Source organism: Stegostoma tigrinum, chromosome 28 (genome assembly GCF_030684315.1).
Source record: "Stegostoma tigrinum isolate sSteTig4 chromosome 28, sSteTig4.hap1, whole genome shotgun sequence".
In the NCBI taxonomy this organism is placed as follows: Eukaryota; Metazoa; Chordata; class Chondrichthyes; order Orectolobiformes; family Stegostomatidae; genus Stegostoma; species Stegostoma tigrinum.
This window is the reverse complement of record NC_081381.1, coordinates 25,649,452-25,669,099: the sequence shown is the minus strand read 5'-3', so window position 1 is coordinate 25,669,099 and position 19,648 is coordinate 25,649,452. Positions and strand designations below refer to the sequence as shown.

The 19,648-nt window shown below is 42.6% G+C and overlaps 1 protein-coding gene across 2 annotated transcripts in view; it reads left to right on the top strand.

The window, feature by feature from the left end:
- The window catches only part of rnf207b (ring finger protein 207b), a 46,226-nt gene that overhangs the window by 18,607 nt on the left and 7,971 nt on the right, over nucleotides 1-19,648 (top strand). For both annotated transcript variants that reach the window (XM_048561244.2, XM_059655600.1), the window contains 11 exons: nucleotides 763-888; nucleotides 2,278-2,324; nucleotides 4,288-4,360; nucleotides 5,227-5,295; nucleotides 7,871-7,939; nucleotides 8,030-8,154; nucleotides 12,986-13,172; nucleotides 13,831-14,016; nucleotides 15,696-15,747; nucleotides 16,535-16,652; nucleotides 17,661-17,756. In XM_048561244.2, the coding sequence (XP_048417201.1) occupies nucleotides 763-888; nucleotides 2,278-2,324; nucleotides 4,288-4,360; nucleotides 5,227-5,295; nucleotides 7,871-7,939; nucleotides 8,030-8,154; nucleotides 12,986-13,172; nucleotides 13,831-14,016; nucleotides 15,696-15,747; nucleotides 16,535-16,652; nucleotides 17,661-17,756 (1,148 nt within the window). The remainder of the gene's footprint in view (nucleotides 1-762; nucleotides 889-2,277; nucleotides 2,325-4,287; nucleotides 4,361-5,226; nucleotides 5,296-7,870; nucleotides 7,940-8,029; nucleotides 8,155-12,985; nucleotides 13,173-13,830; nucleotides 14,017-15,695; nucleotides 15,748-16,534; nucleotides 16,653-17,660; nucleotides 17,757-19,648) is intronic.

The window sequence follows — 19,648 nt, the reverse complement described above, 5'->3', positions numbered from 1 at the left end:
TATTCTTTACCCCCTCCTTTACTAAAGCATCTGATTCCTTGCTGGGTACATTTTTACCTCGGACTGTGGGCTCTCCCCAATGTTTTACAGCCAAGAAGTCTTTTTGAAATGTAGTTACTGTTGTAATGTAGGAAACTCAGCAGCTATTTTGCACTTAGTATAATTCCACAAATTGTCATGTAATAATAATTCTGGGGGTTAGTTAGTTCAGTTGGCTGGACTGCTTGCGAGTGATGCCAATGGTGCAGGTTCAGTTCCTGTGCTGGTTGAGGTTACTATGAAGGATTCTCCTTCTCAACATCTCCCCTTGCCTGAGGCGTGGTGAGCCTCAGGTTAAACCACCACCAGTCATTTCTGTCTAATGAGACAGCAGCCTTATGGTCCTGTGGGACTTTGATCACTTTATCCTTTACTATGCAATAATGGACAGATCATCTGATTTTTCACGGTGGTGGTTGAAGGATTAATATTGGCCAGGACAGTGGGGCAAACACCCCTATTCCCCTTGTTCTATGAATGATCTTAGTTATGATTTTTGGGTTTAAGCCCCTGGAATAGGATTTGAACCCTCAATCTTCCAGCTCAGAAGTAAATTTCCTGCCTTTTGAGTGAAGAGTGACAGCAAGTCTAATGAGATTACTAAATTGGCATTATTATACTGAAAGCAATGTTTCAGCTCAAGAACAAGGGAGTTACTTCATGTTAAAGTTCTTTGGTCTTTAAGATCGTATGGAAGGTCTTCATGGTGAATGTTTTCATTAGGCTGTGAAGGAACTTCAAACGTCCACACGAGAAGCCATCATCCTCTTGAAGGCCATGATCAACGAAGTGAGAGCCAATGTCACTGAAGAGGAGTCAGCCATCAGCTCGCTGTTCAACAGTATGCAGGTAACATACAACATCAAAATAAATTTAGTAAATAGCGGTGTCAGTGAGTATAAGGAGCCATTGACAGGCAGAGAAGGCTCACAGTTCATTCACACAGGCTGTTCTTTTTCACCAGCTGCTCAAATCCTTGCCCATGCATATGTTACCATGACCATTCCAACAATGTTCTGACTTTCCAACCTTTGTGCTCTTTCAAAATTATGCTAGCAATATCCTGTCAGGCACCAAGACCCTTCACACCTGAGCCTTTTACACATTGGCTCCCAGTCTGGCAACATCATAAGTTTAAAGCTCTAGTGCTTGTGTTGATACATTTAATGACCTACTTCCTCTTTACTCAGTAACCTCCTTCAGTCCTACAACCCTCCAAGAGATCTGTACTCTTCCAGGTCTGGCCTTTAGCACACCCCAAACTTTCATCATTCCACTATTCGTGCCTGTACCGTAATCTGGAATTCCTTCACAAAGCTCTCTGCCTCTCTCCCTCGGTCGTCCTTTAAATAACTCTTTAAAACTAACTTTGACTAAACCTTTGGTCAGCTGTCCAAATATCTTCTTATGTATTTCATTGTCAGTTTTCACTTGGGACATTTTACTGTGATAAAACTGCTTCATGCAATAGAATCAGGTGAAGTTGCCGTAGTCCCAGAGGATCATAGGGCTGGTCTGTCATTGGAGAGAGATGACTGGTTGTAAGTTTAACCTGAGGGTAACCAGCCTTGGGTGAGGGGCAAGGTTGAGGTGGTGGGTGACCTCAGGAATTGAACACGCTGTTGGCATCACTCTGCATGGTCAACCAGCCATCCAGCCAAGTGAGCTACTCACCCCTGGATGGCTAGTTTGTGATGCAGAGTGATGCTAACAGCATTGGTTCAATTCCCATACTGGCTGAAGTTACCATGGAGGGCTGTCCTTTATAACCTCTCCCCTCAACTGTTCTGAAGATCAAAATATTAATTCCATTTCTCTCTACAGGTGCTGCCTGATTCACTGTGTTTCTGTAGCATTTTCTGTGTTTACCCCTATCAAATCCTGTTAATATTTCCACACTGCAGTCAGAAACCACTTTAACTATTTTATGTGACTACAAGCCAAAGTTATGGAACCAGGCCTCAAAGTTTACATGCATGTAATCTGGTGAGCCTTCACTACTGCATCCCCTTCAAGATCAATACCCCGAGCATGAGTGCAATGCTCAAATTCGACTGTCCCATTAATAAACAAAGAAGGCAATTGTCCATTGGGTCCTTGGTTTATAGAGTGGTGCAGCCCTAATAGAAGCATTTCTGGATTAGCACTTCCACTCTGTGTGTAAGGGATGGAGATTCTGCTTGGTGGATTATATGTGGTACTTATGTGAATACCTGACAGTTTTCTTTCATGTTCCAGGAAAAACTAGCCGAGAGGAAGAAAATACTGCTGAAAACAGCTCAGAAGTAAGTGTGATCTTCTCAGCAAAGGGGACTGTCGGGGGGAGCAGAGTGGGAAGGCAGGAGGCAGCAGAGTGGACCATCAGGGGGCAGCAGTAAGAGGGTGGGGTCAGCAGAGTAGACTATCGGGGCAGCAGAGTAGACTGTCGGGAGCAGCAGAGGGGACTGTCAGGAGCAGCAGAGGGGCCTGTCAGGGAGCAGCAGAGTAGACTGTCGGGAGCAGCAGAGGGGCCTGTCAGGGGGCAGCAGAGTAGACTGTCGGGAGCAGCAGAGGGGACTGTCAGGGGGCAGCAGAGGGGACTATCAGGGGGAAGCAGAGTGGGAGGGCAGGTCAACACAATATTGTTAGGGTTCTCCCTAAAGACTCCTTGGATGAGGCGGTGTTTAGCTGAGTCAAATGAGGTCTTAGAGCAAACTGAGTTTTGCTTCATGTTCTTGCCATTGATTCTTTGGCCAATCTTGTTGCATCTGTGCCCCTTTTGCCGGTGGAAATTATTTCACCCTGCCCGCCATAATTTTGAATGTCTCTACTCAATTTCAGCTAAACTTTCCATGCTCGGAGAAGAACCATTCTAGCCCCTCCAAACAACTGAAGTACTTGCTATGAATGTGGTAAATAATGCAACCTCTCTAAGGCCAGAGTTATAGGAGGGAGGAGATAAATCAACCAGTTTTCCAGATCCCAATAATAATGTATTGTATCAAACTGCAAGAGCCTATCTGAATGCCTGCCTGATGGGCACAATTTATAAAGTACTTTCAACCCAGTTTTATTCCTCTGCCCCAGGGGAGCTTGAAGTTAGAATAGTTAACCCACTCATCACAATTGGCCCTGTTAGTCATGACAGCGTGTCCTACTGAGAGGAATGTCAGGGTGCACTGCTCAGCCTGCTGCAGGACTCGAACTGAGCAATGACCCACTCTCCTAATGTGCCATTTGCACCTCTTCCTGGATAGTCTACTCAGTGCAGTCAGTCTACTGCAGGAATTACCCTTGCATTGAGCCACTCAGCCCACAGGCAGTTGCCTATTTATGCTCTACTTGAGCCTCCTCCCACCCTGTCTTCATCTAATCTGTTCAACATAATCTTAGACTTCCTTTCATGTACTGAGATTCTCCTTAAATACATCTATGCTACTCACCTCAACCTGCCCATCTGGTAGACTGTTCCACATTTTGGCCATTCTTTAGGTAAAGAAGTTTCTCCTGAAGTGCCTATTGAATTTGTTGATTATCTTTTATTTACAGCTTCTAGTTTTGGGCAGCCTTAAATTCCCATCAAAGGCATTGTTCAGTGGGTATCAAATTAAGCAGGTATTACATTGTGTCATCAACTTGAGTGTTTATTGAATGTAGCATTGGATTGGAACAGATGGATGTTTGATGACCAGCACAGAACCAGTGGACTGAAACGCCTCTTTCGGCGCTGTCAGAACTGTATGACTCTAATAAGGGTGAAATGAATTGGAACGTGAGTTCTGTTTCCCATTATTTGGTACGGTGGTTCCTACATACAGAGATGTATAATAAATCCAGACTCATTGCTTCACATACTATCTTCATCTCGTACTGATCACAAGGAACAGCAGGCTGTAGAGACTCACAAAAACACCCAGCAGTAACGGCCATACTATTAAGTCTTAGTGTTCCTGAGCTGTAGTAGTGGTAACTAGCCAGTGTTCCCATTTCAGGTCATTCAGTGACCCCTGCTGGAAAAGAGTGGATATCAGTTCCATAGGACTATTGTTGTGATCAAAATATCTTGCTGACAATTGCTGCAGCCTTGCACAATGAAGGTCAGTTAGCTTAGATAACTAAAGGCAACCATTATATCCATTGAACTGAACCTCAGTGAGTTAACAGCACCTTCAAGAGAAATGGGACGAGAGTGGGAAAATGACTAGAGAAATACGAAAGCAGTAAAATAGACCCTCAATCCAACTTTAAAACTTCTGATTCTTTTTCCAGTCAACATGAAGAGAAAGAGAAAGCTTTTAAAGAGCAGCTCTCGAATATGGCTGCACTGTTACCCACCCTTCAGGTGAGTGAATGAGGAACTCCATTCTCCTGCCTGCCCCTCATAACCCTTGACTCTCTTGACTATCAAAACACTAGGCCAACAACAGGAAGTGTGTGAAATCCTGTTGGAGATTCCCTGTCCCACAGTGAGAACTGAGCTAATCCTCACCATCCTTCAAACCACAGATGTGAGTAATTTGGAAGATTGGCTGAAGTTTATATGGTACCCCACTCTGTGCCATTGGGCATTGGCCTCCAACATATTCCCAACAATCTGTCTCTGACAATGTACCAATCGTGAGCACAGAAATCCAAGGGCTGACCATGCAGTGCAGCCCTGAGGGAGTGCCACATTATTAGACATGCCATCTTTCAACTGAGTGTTGAGCCAAGGCCTCATTTGTTCTCTAAAGTAGGGCGTAGAAGATCTCACTGTGCTTCTGTGAAGGGGAGTGGGAGGAATCTCCCTCGTGTCCTGGGATCAACATTTATCCCCAATTCATATGAATAAGACAATGTACCTGCTAATGATCACATTGCTGTTTTTAAGACCTTGTTGCCACATTTTCTGTATTGTATTTACCATACAATTAATGCAATAGCTATAAAGCTCCAAAGGTTGCATAAGGTGCTATATAAATGCAAGTTTCTTTTTTCTCTTTTCCCTTCTTTCTCACTTCTGTGTATTTATCTGTCTCTGTGTGCCTCATCCTTTCTCTAAAGTGCAGGACAGTCACTTGAACTCAAAATTAGACTGCAGCGTGACATGCTTTGAAATGTTTTGAAGACATTTAATATTAAAAAAGAAATTCTTTCTTTGCTTTATTCAAGTAAATGAACAGGATCAACAAATTGATTTCCCTCCCTAACCTTTTTCTCTCTGGTCAGGTCCACCTTGTCACCTGTTCTGCTTTCCTCAGCTCTGCCAATAAGTTTGAATTCCTGGACTTGGGCTATGTAAGTATAGAACATAGAACACAGAAAAGTACAGCACAGTACAGGTCCTTCGGCCCACGATGTTGTGCCGTGGAATAATCCTAATCCAAAAATAAAATGACCTAACCTACATTCCCCTCAGTTCACTGCTGTCCATGTGCATGTCCAGCAGTCACTTAAATGTCACTAATGACTCCGCTTCCACGACTACCACTGGCAAAGTATTCCACGCGCTCACAACTCTCTGGGTGAAGAACCTCCCTCTGACGTCTCCTCGAAGTATGTGCAATGGTTTCTGAAAGGTTAATGACATGAAAGGAAGAAAGCGCTCTCACAACAGCCACTGAAAGGCTTGAAAACACAATTAGTAAATAAATGAAATCAGTTTACTGTTAGAATGTTTGGTCTCTTTATACCTCAATTTTCTAGTTGGTATAAACACATTGAGCTCTTGTATTCCAGGTTTGATCCAACACTGTCTCTGCTCAGTTAGTCAATGTCGAACCAACAATAGGAACCAACATTGCTGCAGTAACCCCTGGGTTCGGAGTTTCTGATCACTGTTTCGGCCAGGCGGTTGTGTGTGTGTGTGCATGCACGCACACATTTGTTCACATTGGATAGGGGAAAGATCAATTTTGACGGCTGTCCTTCTGAGAAGGAAGGTCATAAGCACATTGTCAGAATAACTTACTGTGATGCCTGTCAGGTTTCTTAGCATTTCTATCCCATATACATTCCACCCTCTTTGACCTTTCCACTAATTCAACATTCCATCTTCCATTGATTCCTCTGCTTATGCCCATCTCTGGAACATTCCATCTCAAATGGCCTCCTCTCTCATTCAATAATCTTTTAAAATTATTCCTTTCTTACCTTGCATTTGTTAATTTTCCCCTTTCCTTTCTGCTTCCTGTGCTGATGATACTTATCTGACCATGTATGCAGTCTGGACAATCTACACAACTGTATGAGGCATCACAGTTGAGCCCAAACTGCATTTAAACAAGGAACTACTCATACTTTCCAACAGGTGTCACTAAGCATCAGGAGCGGGAAGTCTCCTGATCACCTAAACAACACATACTGAGGTTGATAGACACATATAGAACATAGAATAATTTTTGAGATGCACCCTAAGGGCGTAGAGAGGTGGAGAGGTTTAGGGAGCGATTTCCAGAGATGAAAGCCTAGACGGTTAAAGATACTCCTACCAACAAAAACACGAAGGAAGTCAGTGATGTGCAAAAGGCCAGAATCGGAAGAGTGCAGACATCTCAAAGGTTGTTGAGATGGAGGATGTTACAGAGATAGGATGAGACCTTGGGGAGAATAATAAACAAGGCTAAGAACTTTAACATGGTGGCATTAGTGGCCTGGGAGCTGATGTAAGTCAGTGAGCACAGGTGTGGTTTATGAATGAGAATTGTAGATGTAAAGTAAAGATGTGCTGACTGACAATAATTTTTCACCCATTTAAAGACAACTGAACATGCATCTGAGGTAAATGGCTGCAATCAGACAAAAACTCATTACATGGGGACCGGGTATCAGATGTGAGATGAGGTAATACTGGGGCATTTCAGTCATTGCTGTGCTCTCTGTGCAGTCACTCACCTTGCTTTGTCATAGATGAAAAAACAGTACTGTTTTCATGGAAAAGCTCCACCCAGTTATAACTGCTGCTCTTCACCCACAGCATCAGACATCACCCACCAGAAACAATTTACATTCAGATAACGTCATTATCTAGTAAAAATACCCCAAGGCACTTTAAAGGAGGGATTATCAGATAAACCTTGATATAGTAGACAACATTAGTATATATGACCGAAAGTGTAGTCAGCAAGGTAGGTTTTAAACAGCATCTTAAGAGGAGTAGTGAAATGTATACAGAAACAGAGAGGTTTAGGGAAAGAATTTTAGAACATGAGAGCTAGGAGGCAGAAAGCACCACCAATCGTGAAACAAAGGAAATCATGAACATGAAAGGGGCTTGAATTGGAAGAGTACAGCACCCTAGAGGTGTAGGACTGGAGGGGTACAGAGGTTAGGAAGGCTTGGGCCCATGTAGGGATCTGAAAACAATAATAAGCATTTTAAATTTGAGGTGTTGCTAGACCAGGAACCAGTGAGCACGGAGGTGATTGTTGAACAAGATACAAACATTGCCTCAGTGAGGTCCAGCTCCCAGTGTGAAAAACAGAGGGGAACCTGCTAATCATGCATGTGGACTAATTTAATGCAAAGGCTCAGGCCTCTGAAAACATTGAATCTTCACAAGTGTTTATTTTGTGTTGAGTTCAGTACATTTATTCAGATATGAAGTTGAGAATTGGCAGATGTTGTTAACCATTCCCAAATGGCCTTCAAGTCTTTAGGAACTAAAGTACAATATTCTGAAGACTGCTGCAAGCAACACAGAAAAAAGATTTAAATTAAAAGGTATAGAAATACTAGAAATGAGGGAAAGAAAAGCTAACTGACTAGCTGGGATGGGTCAAGGTGTGTTTTCATGAAAACTCCAGGAATGCATTGGGATTCCTAATCCAGGATTGGAATTTCATCATTTCTTGTCCATTTTACCTTTCCGCAGCAACTCATGGAGAGACTGCAGAAGATTGTTAAACTCCCCCATCGCCTGAGGCCCACACAGAGCAGCAAGGTAAGATACAAGCTGCCAGCATGAGGAATTGAACACCACTGGGGAAAGGCCAACTGTTCTAAATTTAACAGATGTCATTTCCTTTTCCAGATTAACACGGAGTACAGGCCAGAGTTTGCCCGGTGCCTAGAGCCCCTGCTCTTTCTGAACCACCGGCGTTCCGGATCCATGACCGGAGGAAGCCCAGGAAATGGAATCAGCAATGGAAATGGAATGTAAGCTGGGCTACAACACCTTGCATTTACATTGCAATTTTGGCACAGGGATGTGTCGCATGATTGCTTAAATGGCAGCATTGTCAGAAAAAGATCTGACATCAAACTACATGAGAAAATGTTAGGAATGCATTTTTGTAGCATCTTTCATGAACTTCCAATGAATCAAAGCAGGTTACATTCAATTAAGTATTTATTTGAAGTACAGTGTTATAATATAGAAGCATAGCAGTGAACTTGTGAACAGCAAGCTCCCACAAACAACCTCGACCTGTTAGATAACTTGTTTATTTGTGAGGGTGATTGAGGGATAAATATTGGCCAGAACATTGAGGATGACTCCATTACACTTCTTCAAAATAGTACCATGGGAATTTTTACATTCACCTGAGAAAACAGGCAAAACCTTGTAATCGAAGGACAGAAGGTTGGAAGAGGTGGGTTAAAAGTGCAATCTTCAAGAACAGAGAGGTGAAGAGGTTTAGAATAATTCCAGAGCTTGGGGTTGAGGCAGCCAATGGTGGGATAAGGAAATTAGGGATACACAAGAGGTCAGAACTGGAGGGAGTGCAGAGATCTTGGGGCTGGAGAGCATTCGGGAACACGTTTAAGGGGCAGGTGAAACCATGAAGGGACTTGAAAACAAGAATGATTAGTGAAGATCAGCAAAATTATCAAAAAAGTTAATCATCAGGATAATCTGGAGAGGCCTAATGATTGACTGAAGTACAGCAAAAATAGGGTGACTAGCAGCAATTTTAGTTACTTTGTTTTGTTAGTGAATATCATGAACTTGTTTCACTTTCACTTTTCTCTGTAGTTTTTTTAGTTCTTTCACAAGGGCAAAAGATCTCTGTTCCAAAATCATTCTGAGGACCCTGGTAACACCATGGCACTTGTGTCTCTAGCCCAGTGCTAACCCAAGATCTAGGATGTCTGATGGAGACACTGCAATAACATTCTCCTAAATTTGTACAGTTCATTGCTTCAGCTTCATTTTTCAGTCCCACACACAATTTACATCAAGGGAAAAGTTGAGTTCCACACATATCTCATGTGAACCACACACTGGCAACCTGTTCCCAGTGATACCACCCAGTGGGTCAGCTCAGGAACCCATTCCTGGTGATACGATCCAGTGAGACAGCCCAGGAATATGAACCAGTGGGATGACACGGGAATCTGTTCCTGGTGATACGACCAAACACGATGGCCTGGGAACCTGTTCTTGGTTATACAACCCAGGGAGAAAGCCTGGGAATCCATTCCCGGCTCTCTATTCAGAGGAGCCAGATGCTGTATTAAACCATAAGAAACAGTCTGGAACCTGCTTCACCATTCATTATAATATTATGTCAGGGTTCATGTGACACTGTAGTAGTGTTCCTACCTCAGAACCAGGAGGCTCAGATTCAAGTCCCACCTGTACCAGCAGTGTATAATAATTTCTCTGAACAGGTGGATTTGAAAATATCTACAACTTAGGGTGCAAGGCAGAATCTTTATTTGACTAAAATGGAGCTGCTTTCTATCAGCTAACAGGTGGCAGATGGATAATCTCATTACATGGAATAGTTTTATTTCCAAGCTATGTCTGCCAAATCTGACAGTTCTTGGAAATGTCAATACAGAACTGTAGCAAGTAGTGCTGCAGTGTGGTCTGTGGGGGTTGGGCACAGCTACATATTCCAGACTGCAGCAACCCCATTCAAATCCTTGTCTTTTGCTTTCTTTTCAAATCCTTTCCAACATTTCTCTCCAAGCTCACGCTAGAATATGGTTGCATAGTCCAGCAACAATTCAGCACCTTTGTGAGAATCTAGAAAGATAGTGTTATAGAGTCATGCAGCATGGAAACTTCGGCCCAACCAGTCTGTGCCAACTACAATCCCAAACTAAACAAGCCCCACGTACCTGTGCTTGTCCCGTATCCCTCCAAACTTATCCAAATATCGTTTAAATGTTGTAACCGTACCCATATCCACTACTTCCTCTGGATGTTCATTCCACACACTAACCACTCTCTCTGTGAGAAAGTTGCCCCTCGTGTCCTCTTTAAATCTGTCTCCTCTCACCTTAAAAATATACTCCTTAGTCTTGAAATGCCCCACCATAGGGAAAAGACACTTGACATTCACCCTATCTATGCCCATCATGAGTTTAAAAACCTCTATAAGGTCACCCCTCAAACACCTACACTCCAGTGAAAAAAGTCACAGCCTATCCAGCACTCCCTATAATTCAAACCTTCCTGGCAACATCCTTGTAAATCTTTTCTGAACCTTTTCCAGCTTGATAATATCCTTCCTATAACAGGGTGACCAGAACTGGACACAGTGTTCCAGAACAGGTCTCACCAATGTCCTGTACAACCCAACATGAATTCCCAACTCCTGTACTCATAGATCTAAGCAATGAAGACGAGCATGCTAAATGCCTCTTAACCGCCCTGTCTACATGTGATGCAAGCTTCAAAGAATTATGTACTAAACCCTAAGTCTCTCTGTTCTACAACACTACCCAAGGCACTACCTTTCATAGTATAAATCCTCCCCTTGTTTGTTTTACCAAATTGCAAAACCTCACATTTATCCAAATCAAATTTCATCTGCCACTCCTAACCCATTGACTTAATTGATCATGATTTCTTTGTACTCTTAGACAACTTTTTTCACTGTCCACTATAACACTAATTTTGTTGTCATCTGCAAACTTATTAACAATGCTTTCTATATTCTTATCTAAATAATTTATCTAAATGACAAGTAAAGTGGTTCCAGCTCTGATCGCAGTGGAACACAGCTGGTAACAGGCCTCCAGTCCGAAAAACAATCCTCCACCACCACTCCCTGTCTCTTACCAGTAAGCCAACTTTGTTCCAGTTTGCAATAGTGAGATAGACGGTTGACTATGTGGGGCACCTCTCTCTTCCTCTGTTCTCATCTGTGAGATCTATTGGAATCAGTCAGCGGTGCCTTCTTTTGGATTAGTTAAAGCAAAGCTTGTCTGCTGTCAGCTGGATGTGCAAAATTCCACAACACTATTTTGAGGAAGGGGTGAAGGAATTCTCCCTGGTGTCCTGGCCAACAATCAATATTGGCAAAACAAATAATCAAGTGTTTTCACATTGCTGCTTGTGGAATTTTGCTGTAAGCAAACTCCCTGCTGCATTTCCTACATTACAACAGGGATTACATTTCAAAAGTACATCATTGGTTGTAATACACTTTGTGGCATTCTAGGGTTTTGAAAGGCACTATACAAATGCAAGTATTTTCTTTTTAAAGCTGTAAAGCATCCCTTTGTCATTTGCTGGTAGGAGCAAAAATGCCGTGAATTATTCAGTGAATTAAACACTCATGGCAGCAGAGTCTCAGTCTTTGCTTTGTGAATAGTATCTTCACAAGATGGCAGTCAGGCCCTCATCTGCCTTTTATAGTCAGTGTGATGGTACAGGCTGTGCTGGATGGATTAACACATTATCTGCTCTTTGCTGAATGATGACGTGCATCCCTGTAATATTTTCCATTTAACCTCTGCAGTTTTCAGCCCCAGTTTCTCCTGTGAGTGATTGACAAATGTCTCCAGTCGAGTGTGGCCCCTGCAGGAACAAGGCCTTGCCTGCTGCCACTATTTTTATCAGAATTTCAGGGAACTGTCTAGGACACAATTCACTGGGATTGTTTATATTTAGTCTTGTTGATGTCAGTATACGGCCCTCACAAAGTGAAATAGTTACACAGGGGAACTCAGACAGAGGGGATCATAAACGAGACCAGAGTCTGGAGTAGGAAAGTTAGTTGCAAGAGATTTCAAAGCAGAACTCTTCTGCCTGGCAAACTGAGAGCTAGAGGGAAGTTCTGTCACAGGTAAGTTACTGATTATGATTTAAGTTATTTTTTAATTGATTTGAGATTGTCATCCTTAAGGCTGCAGTTGACAATGCCCTTTTCTGCACATCTTTCGCTGCTGCTTTTAACTGCAAAGCTTCTGCCTCATCTTCACTTTGCGGGTGTGCACTCATTCCTGTTTCTCTCTACCCTTATTTTCTGATGGTTTCTGTATCAGAGTAAATTAAGGTTTGTGATAGCCCAAAACTCTGAGGATCTGAAACACGCCTGAAACTGTAGCCAATTTACCAACACCTCCTGCATTCAATACTTGGCTAAATTTTTAACCTCTTGGAATCTTCCTCAGCATCGAGGGAAGCACAACAATTTCCTGAAATATGGAGACTCAGGTCTTTTGGAGTTCCTAGTTACATGCAGTCACTGTGCAGAACCCACTGCCCCAGGGTATGTGTTGGCTTTCTGACAGTTCTGTGATTTGGTAGCTGCCTTGATGGCATACTTATCCTTGAATTCTTGAACCACACATTCCAGGAGTGCATGGGTTTTAGCCACACTCTCCAATAAGTTAGTAGCTCATATTGAAAAGCAATTAAGTCTATGGTAGGGAAAAAAGGAACAAATTATCACCCAGGAGCCCTGCTTGTAATTAATAATTATTATCCTTGCTGGACTGGTCTTAACTGTGTTGTTATTCACAGAATAGATCAACAACATGTAATGTTTAGAACTAGGAAAAAGACATAGCATGTATACAGTACTGTTTTGCAGTAGGCAGTGCATCTGAGGAGGCAGATGGGTCTTCGTTTAACATTACAGCTGAAAGCCTCTGACATGAAGGATTGACACCTATCAACTCAATCTCAGTAACAGTCTGCACCTTCAGATGAAATCAGGAACTCAACAAGAGGACATTGTCAGATGTTTTTGTAATCTGTCTTTAACTGTGCACCATGTTATTTGTGTTTTTCTTTTAAATACAGAAACTTGGTGGGCGCAAAGACATTTCCAGTTTCTGATTCTTGTGCATCCACGGGAGAAATGTCCCTAACAAACACAGTGACATGTAAGCCGACCTCGCATCGTTACATTAGCACCAAGGTCCTGCTGGCAGAGGGGGGCCACAGCCCTTTCACGGAACATTGCCGGAATTACGAAAACACATTCAAGGTAAGAGAAATACAGAATTAGCAGTGACCAGAGTTCTCCAAACCTTCAGCATTCATGGTTTGGCATTTTTAGGTCCAAAAACACAGACATTGTCAGGTGGAGTTACTGTGGAACAGGCTGACAATCTATTAACAAGAAAGGCTTGCACTTTGATCTAGTGATTTTCCCAGGAGTTTTACAGACAATCACATTCTTTTGCGGCATTATCACTAAAGAAGTGCAGCGGTCAATTTATGTTTGGTATCTCCTGAGTTTGTGAGAACATGCAGTATAAATGCAATTCTTTCTTTCTTAACATACAGCGAGCTCCTAGATTTGATCCCCAGTTACACCAAACTCGTGATTTCTGATGGGAGCAGGGGCAGGATTCCCATTTCCAATCACTATCCAGGGTTTAGACAGTTTGGTTGTGAGACTTTCCATTGGTAACTATCATGGGGACATTTGTTGTCTTGGCTCATAAGGAAGAGTGTCCACCTGAAAGAGATCAATCTAGAGAAAAAGTCAGGAATTCAGGAAAGACATGACTTAGGAGTCGCCACCCCCAAGTGAGCAGGAGAATAAAAAGGCTGGTGGGAGGAAATTGTGAGGCCTAAGAAATGTTACCAACCACCTGTCCATCTCCTGACTCTCACTGGTGATTGTCCGATTTGCCAAGGCTTTACAGACAGAACTACAGACACTGAAGGACCAGGTACAAGAGATGCACCGGGATCTGACCAAACACCACTCGCTCGTCAAGACAGATGCAATTGATGAGATCCTACAGAAATCGCTTCAAATGGAAACTCAAATTTCTTCTCAATACTCCTCTGTGGAGACAATGAGGACCATGTTTGAGGAGGTACAGCATAATGCTAATAGTTTAACTGAGGAGGTTTCTTGATGTGGTTTTAGTTTGTAGAATGAATTAATGTTGGATCATGGAAGGGCTGTGTCAGTATGAAACCAGTGCCAGGTTGCAACCAATATGTACAGCACCAGGCAGGGAGGACTCGATCAGAGGATATTTAATACTTTCTCTACCAAATGCTCTGAGATAATCATTTTGTTTAAAGTTAGTGAGACAGGAACATGTGAAAACTATTTGGTTCCTTGAGTCTAGTACTTTGTGGCTGATTTGCTTCTCATTCCCATTTATCAGCCTTTGCTCCATGTCCCCTGACTGCCTCACCTAACAAGAATGTCAGTTGCTCCACAGTATGGCTCTTCTCAAAGATTAACTCTACTCACCCATCTTCTTGCCATATCCTGCAACTTCTTACCTTTAGAAAATCCTCTGGGAGATGGTTGCCTCGTGGTGTTGTCACTGGAGGCCCAGGCTAATGCTCTGGGGACATTGATTTGGATCCTACCAAGGCAGATGGTGAAATTTAAATCCCATAAAAAACTGATCTAATGGTGACCTTGTAACCACTGTCAATTATTGCAATTGCCCATTGTGCATAATGTCATACACTGAAAGAAATCTGCTATCCTTACCTCGTCTAGGCTACATGTGACTCCAGATCCACACAGTATGCCCGACTCATAATGCCCTCTGGGAAATTAGGGCTGGGCAATAAATGCTGGCCCAGCCATTGATGCCCATACCCTATGATTGAATTTAAAAAAGGAACTGAATTAAATTTATAACAACCACCTATATGTCCTCTTAAACCTGACTCCACAGTCCATATTTTTCAATGGGTGAGAAAGTTCTGCCTACATTCATCTTCTTTCCAGTGTTCTCCCCTGAGTTGAGCTCATAGAGTGGTTCCAATCCACAAAATTGGACAAGTCCAACCAAGTGCCTATTAATGTATGCACTCTAACTTACAAAGTTACCAGCCGATATGTGTTGGTTTGATGGGGTGAAAGATCGTAGATGAGCTCATTCCTGTCTTCACACATTGTTCCCACATTTGCTTTTCCCAGTACGAGTCAGCAGATAGTAACTGGAAATGCTGGCCAGTTACACCCTTGCTCATGCAGAGGCAATCCAACACCCTAGCTGAAACCAGGGGCATTAAATTCAGGCACTGTTTGCCTTCTCAGAGTGATGTGAAGATTGCATTATTTTGAAGAGCTGCAGGGGATTTCATCTAATGTACTATTTAATATTTATCACTCGTCAACATGACAAAAAACAGATTACCTGATCATTTTCACATTGCTTGTGGAACCTTGCTCTGCATTTCCTATTTTATAACAATAATACATTTTGGGACTTGTTAAGTTCAGGGCTTCTGCAATATAAATGTATTCATGTCACTTATCCCCAACACTTCTTCAGCTGACTAAGCTCCACACTAAATTCCTTTCTCTGCCTCTCCCCCTCTTCAAGCCTCATTAAAACACATCAAGCCAATGTCACTTTTTCTAATATTTCCTCCTTTGAACCAGTTTATAGCTTTTAGTCACACATCTGTGAAGCATTTTTGGATTTATCTATGTTAAAGATGCTAAAGAAATGCATGTAGTTAGACAAATCCTCATACAGGAAGGATAAACCAATGCTCACTTTTCTATTTTGTTCCTCAGGTTTGGGAGGAAACATACCAGAGAGTTGCAAATGAACATGAGATTTATGAAGGTATTGCTAGTTTTGTCTGTTTCTCAAACAGATGTTGCTCATGCACTTGGTTGACCGAGCTCTTTTTAATGTTGTGTATTCTGTTGTGGGAAGAGGTGTTGATGTGTCAGCAACTTTGGGTATTTCATCCCATCACCATCTGATCTGCCAGATCTACTGTTTTCTAATTGATAAAGACTGTAAACATTCACTCCTCACCACCAGCACGCTAGACCTTCTGTGTGTGTGGGCTTTACAAGATGTGCTGCAGCAACTCACCAAAGACTTCTTTGGCATAAACCCCCACCCTACAGTTCCCATCAAGCTCCTGTCTTCCTTCCTAGCAATCCCTTTAGATGGAGGAGGACTTCCTTTCATTTAGGTTCGATGGATTGAGACAGCTAATAAGTCCAGTGACCAATCTGCACATTCTGCCCCATGTGGAGCAGGCAGTGCTGGATTCATGCGCCCACGCTGATGCTTCCTTCGTACCTCTGCATGCTCCTAACAAAGTCACACCGTGGAGTTAGTGCCTTCTCAAATGAGCTTTCACTCTTTTGATTGGTCAAAAAGTCCAGACCTTCCTTGAGTTGGTGGTGACAGTTGACCCCAATGGGGATGCTTTGAAGATATCCCTAAGGCAGTTCTGCTGTCCTCCTAGGGGTTCATGTCATGTCCAAGATCCAAACAGAAGTGAACACTTCAACTTCCTTCATTGTCTCATCACAGTTTGGAATGTGCATTCAAGTATTTACAACAAAATAAATCCAGGATCCCCATATGCATTCCATATTGTTATATTTTCCAGCGCAACTACACGACCTTATGCTGTTAAAACAAGAGAACACCTATCTAATGACAATTGCACGTCAGATAAGTCCATACATCCGCTCGATTGCCAAAGTAAAGGAACGCCTGGAGCCCAGGTTAGTAATTGGCATCATGCCTACATTTCTTCCCTTACATTTCTGTGTTCCTTTCCTCTCTTAAAGGTTCTGTCTGTTATTGGGGTGGGTGTTTCGTTGGAAGCACTATCCTTCCTCCACTGATTTGTCTTCATTTACAGACAATGGAAAATAGGTTTATTTTTGATAAAGAGAATTAGAGCAGGTCTTCAGCCAATATTCGTGATCACAAACCATTAATTACTGAGTACAACCACTGCATAATCTGAAGCAGGGACCTTGATTCTGACATTGTCTTCCTTAACCCACAAATGGAAACAAAAAAAAGCAAATTTTCCTGTAACATTTCCATATGTTTATTTTCTCATAAGTACATGTTGCCTCTTTAAAATAAAAGAAACTGCATACAGTGGCATTTTCTAGCAGTGTTCAGGAGATGGTTGTGAATATTTATTGATACAACTAATGTTTTAAACTGAAAAACAGCTGATTTGTACATTGCACCAGTCCCGTACATTACTCCCACCTTTCTCAAACTTAATTGGAGTAAGAAATGGTGCAACAAGTTTGGGTAATTTCCTTAGTGAAAACAAAGTCCTGGAGAAACTCAGCACATTTGGCAGCATCTATGGAGAAAGAAACCAAGTTAATGTTTTAGATAACACAGTGTAGAGCTGGAGGAACACAGCAGGCCAGGCAGCATCAGAGGAGCAGGAAAGTTGATGTTTCTTCATTGCAGTCCATTTGGGATGATCTGGTTCAGGCGGCAGCTACTGAGAAAGGCGATGTGGCTGTAATACCTGGTTTGCTTCAGAACATGGTTGAGCAATTTCCGGGCTGAAGAGATTACCAGAGGGTTGCAGTGGGAGAGACATCCACTGAGGTCTTTCCGGAAGCGTCCTTCCATCCTTCCCAATCTAACCTTATCAGCATAACCTTCAATCCCTTTCTCCTGATGGAACAATATGTCATTCCATCCTTCAAGACTGTTCCTTTAACCAAACCTTGGAATTTACTTGTTTTTATCAGACTGAAAGAGCCAAAAGATGCAAAGGATGATAGAACAGACAACATGCTGAAGATTTATGATGAAAGCTCCATCGTGACTACAGATGGTCAGCCCAGGTAAGATATTTCTTGCAATGTTGCTATTAGCACCACTCCTCATGCTGAGTTGTTAAAACAGACTCCAAAGTGTGCATTGCATGAACATAGAGCCTTTCATGTCTTAATTATGACACATTTTTAGTTAATTCCTTTTGAAATTTAGTCACTGCTTTAATTCAGATATGTCACAGAAAGCTTGTACACGGCAAAGTCCCAGAAACAGCAAACACTGAATGGGAGATAATTTTGAATAAAATTTACTCATGGAACACAGGCATTGCTGACTAGCCAACATTGTCTGTTCTAGAAACCCTCGAGGAGATGGTTATGGTAAGCTGCTTTCTTGAACCACTGCAATCCATTTGTGGTAGGTAGACCCATAATAGGGAGGGAATTCCAAGATTTTGATCTAGCAAGTGGAGGATATATTTCCAAGGTGGTCTGTGGATTGGAGGGAAACCTGCAGCTGGTGGTATTTCCATACGTCTGCTGGCCTGTTCCTTCTAGATAGAAGCTCCATGGAAGGAGCTGCGTAAGAATCTTTGGTGAATTTCTGCAGCGCGTCTTGTAGACAATACATACTGCTGCTACTGAGGGCTGTTGGGGGAAAGACTGGATGGTTGTGGATCTGGTGCCAATCAACGGGTGGCTTTGTCTACGATAATTGAGTGTTGTTGGAACTACACCCATCCAGGAAGGTGGGGAGTTTTCCATCACACTTCTGACTTGTGCCTTGTAGATGGTGGACAGAGTTTGAAGAGTCAGGAAGTGAGTTATGCAGTATTTCTACCTTCTGACCTGTTCTTGTAGTCAGTGTTCATGTGGTGAGTCCAGTTGAGTTTCTGGTTAATGGTAACATCCTGAATGTGGGGGGTTTCAGTGATGATAACACCATTGCATACCGAGAGCTTAGATAATCTCTAATTGGAGATGGTCATTGCCAATCATTTGTGTGGCATAAATGTTACTTGCCACGTCAGCCCAAACCCAGGTATTGTCCAGATCTTGTAGCATTTGAACATGGACTGTTTGAGTATCTGAGGGCTTGCAAATGGTGCTGAACATTGTGCAATTATCAGCGAACATCCTCACTTCTGACCTAATGATGGAGGGAAGGTCATTGATGAAGCAGCTCAAGATGGTTGGGCCTCAGACATTACCCTGAGGACCAGCCACAGAGATGACCTGCAGTTGAGATGACTGACCTTCAACAATCACAACCGTCTTCCTGTGTTCCAGGTATGACTCCAATCAGTGGAGAGTTTGCCCCTGATACCCATGGATTCCAGTTTTCTCGGGCTCCTTGATGCCACACTCAGTTGAATCTAGCCTTGATGTCAAAGGCTGTCACTCTCACATCACCTCACCTCTGGGTCCATGACAACAAGTAACTTACCCAGTCTATTTCAAATTAACATCAGGGGATTGGCTCCTTGCACCCCAGAGTGCATTTGAGTTCTCAGTTTAACATTTCATCCAATGTCAGCACTTTCAAATTTCAGCTCTCCACCAGTACCAAATTGACAGTGCGGACTTATGTGATGTACATGGGTTTCTGAAGTGGAGCTTGAACCCACAAACCATTGCCTCAGAAGCAAGTGCTACCCCGTGAGCACAGTTGATAATCTATTCTGTGATTGCTGGTATAAGCCAGTAGTATCCTGGGTCTCAGGTTCAATTTGGTAAATTACCCAGAGTGGCAACATCAGAATGTACCTCTCAATTGTACTGCTGAATATGGAAGAGTTTGTGTGTGTGTGTGTGTGTGTGTGTGTTTTTGGTGGTGAAGGTGGTTGACCACATGACTATTCTAGAGTCAACTCCTTTGTCAGAAGAGGGGGCACACAGCTGAGTTGATCCTAATTCAGATCTCACTGCGCTAATCAATGTGATAGGCACTGGAATTATGG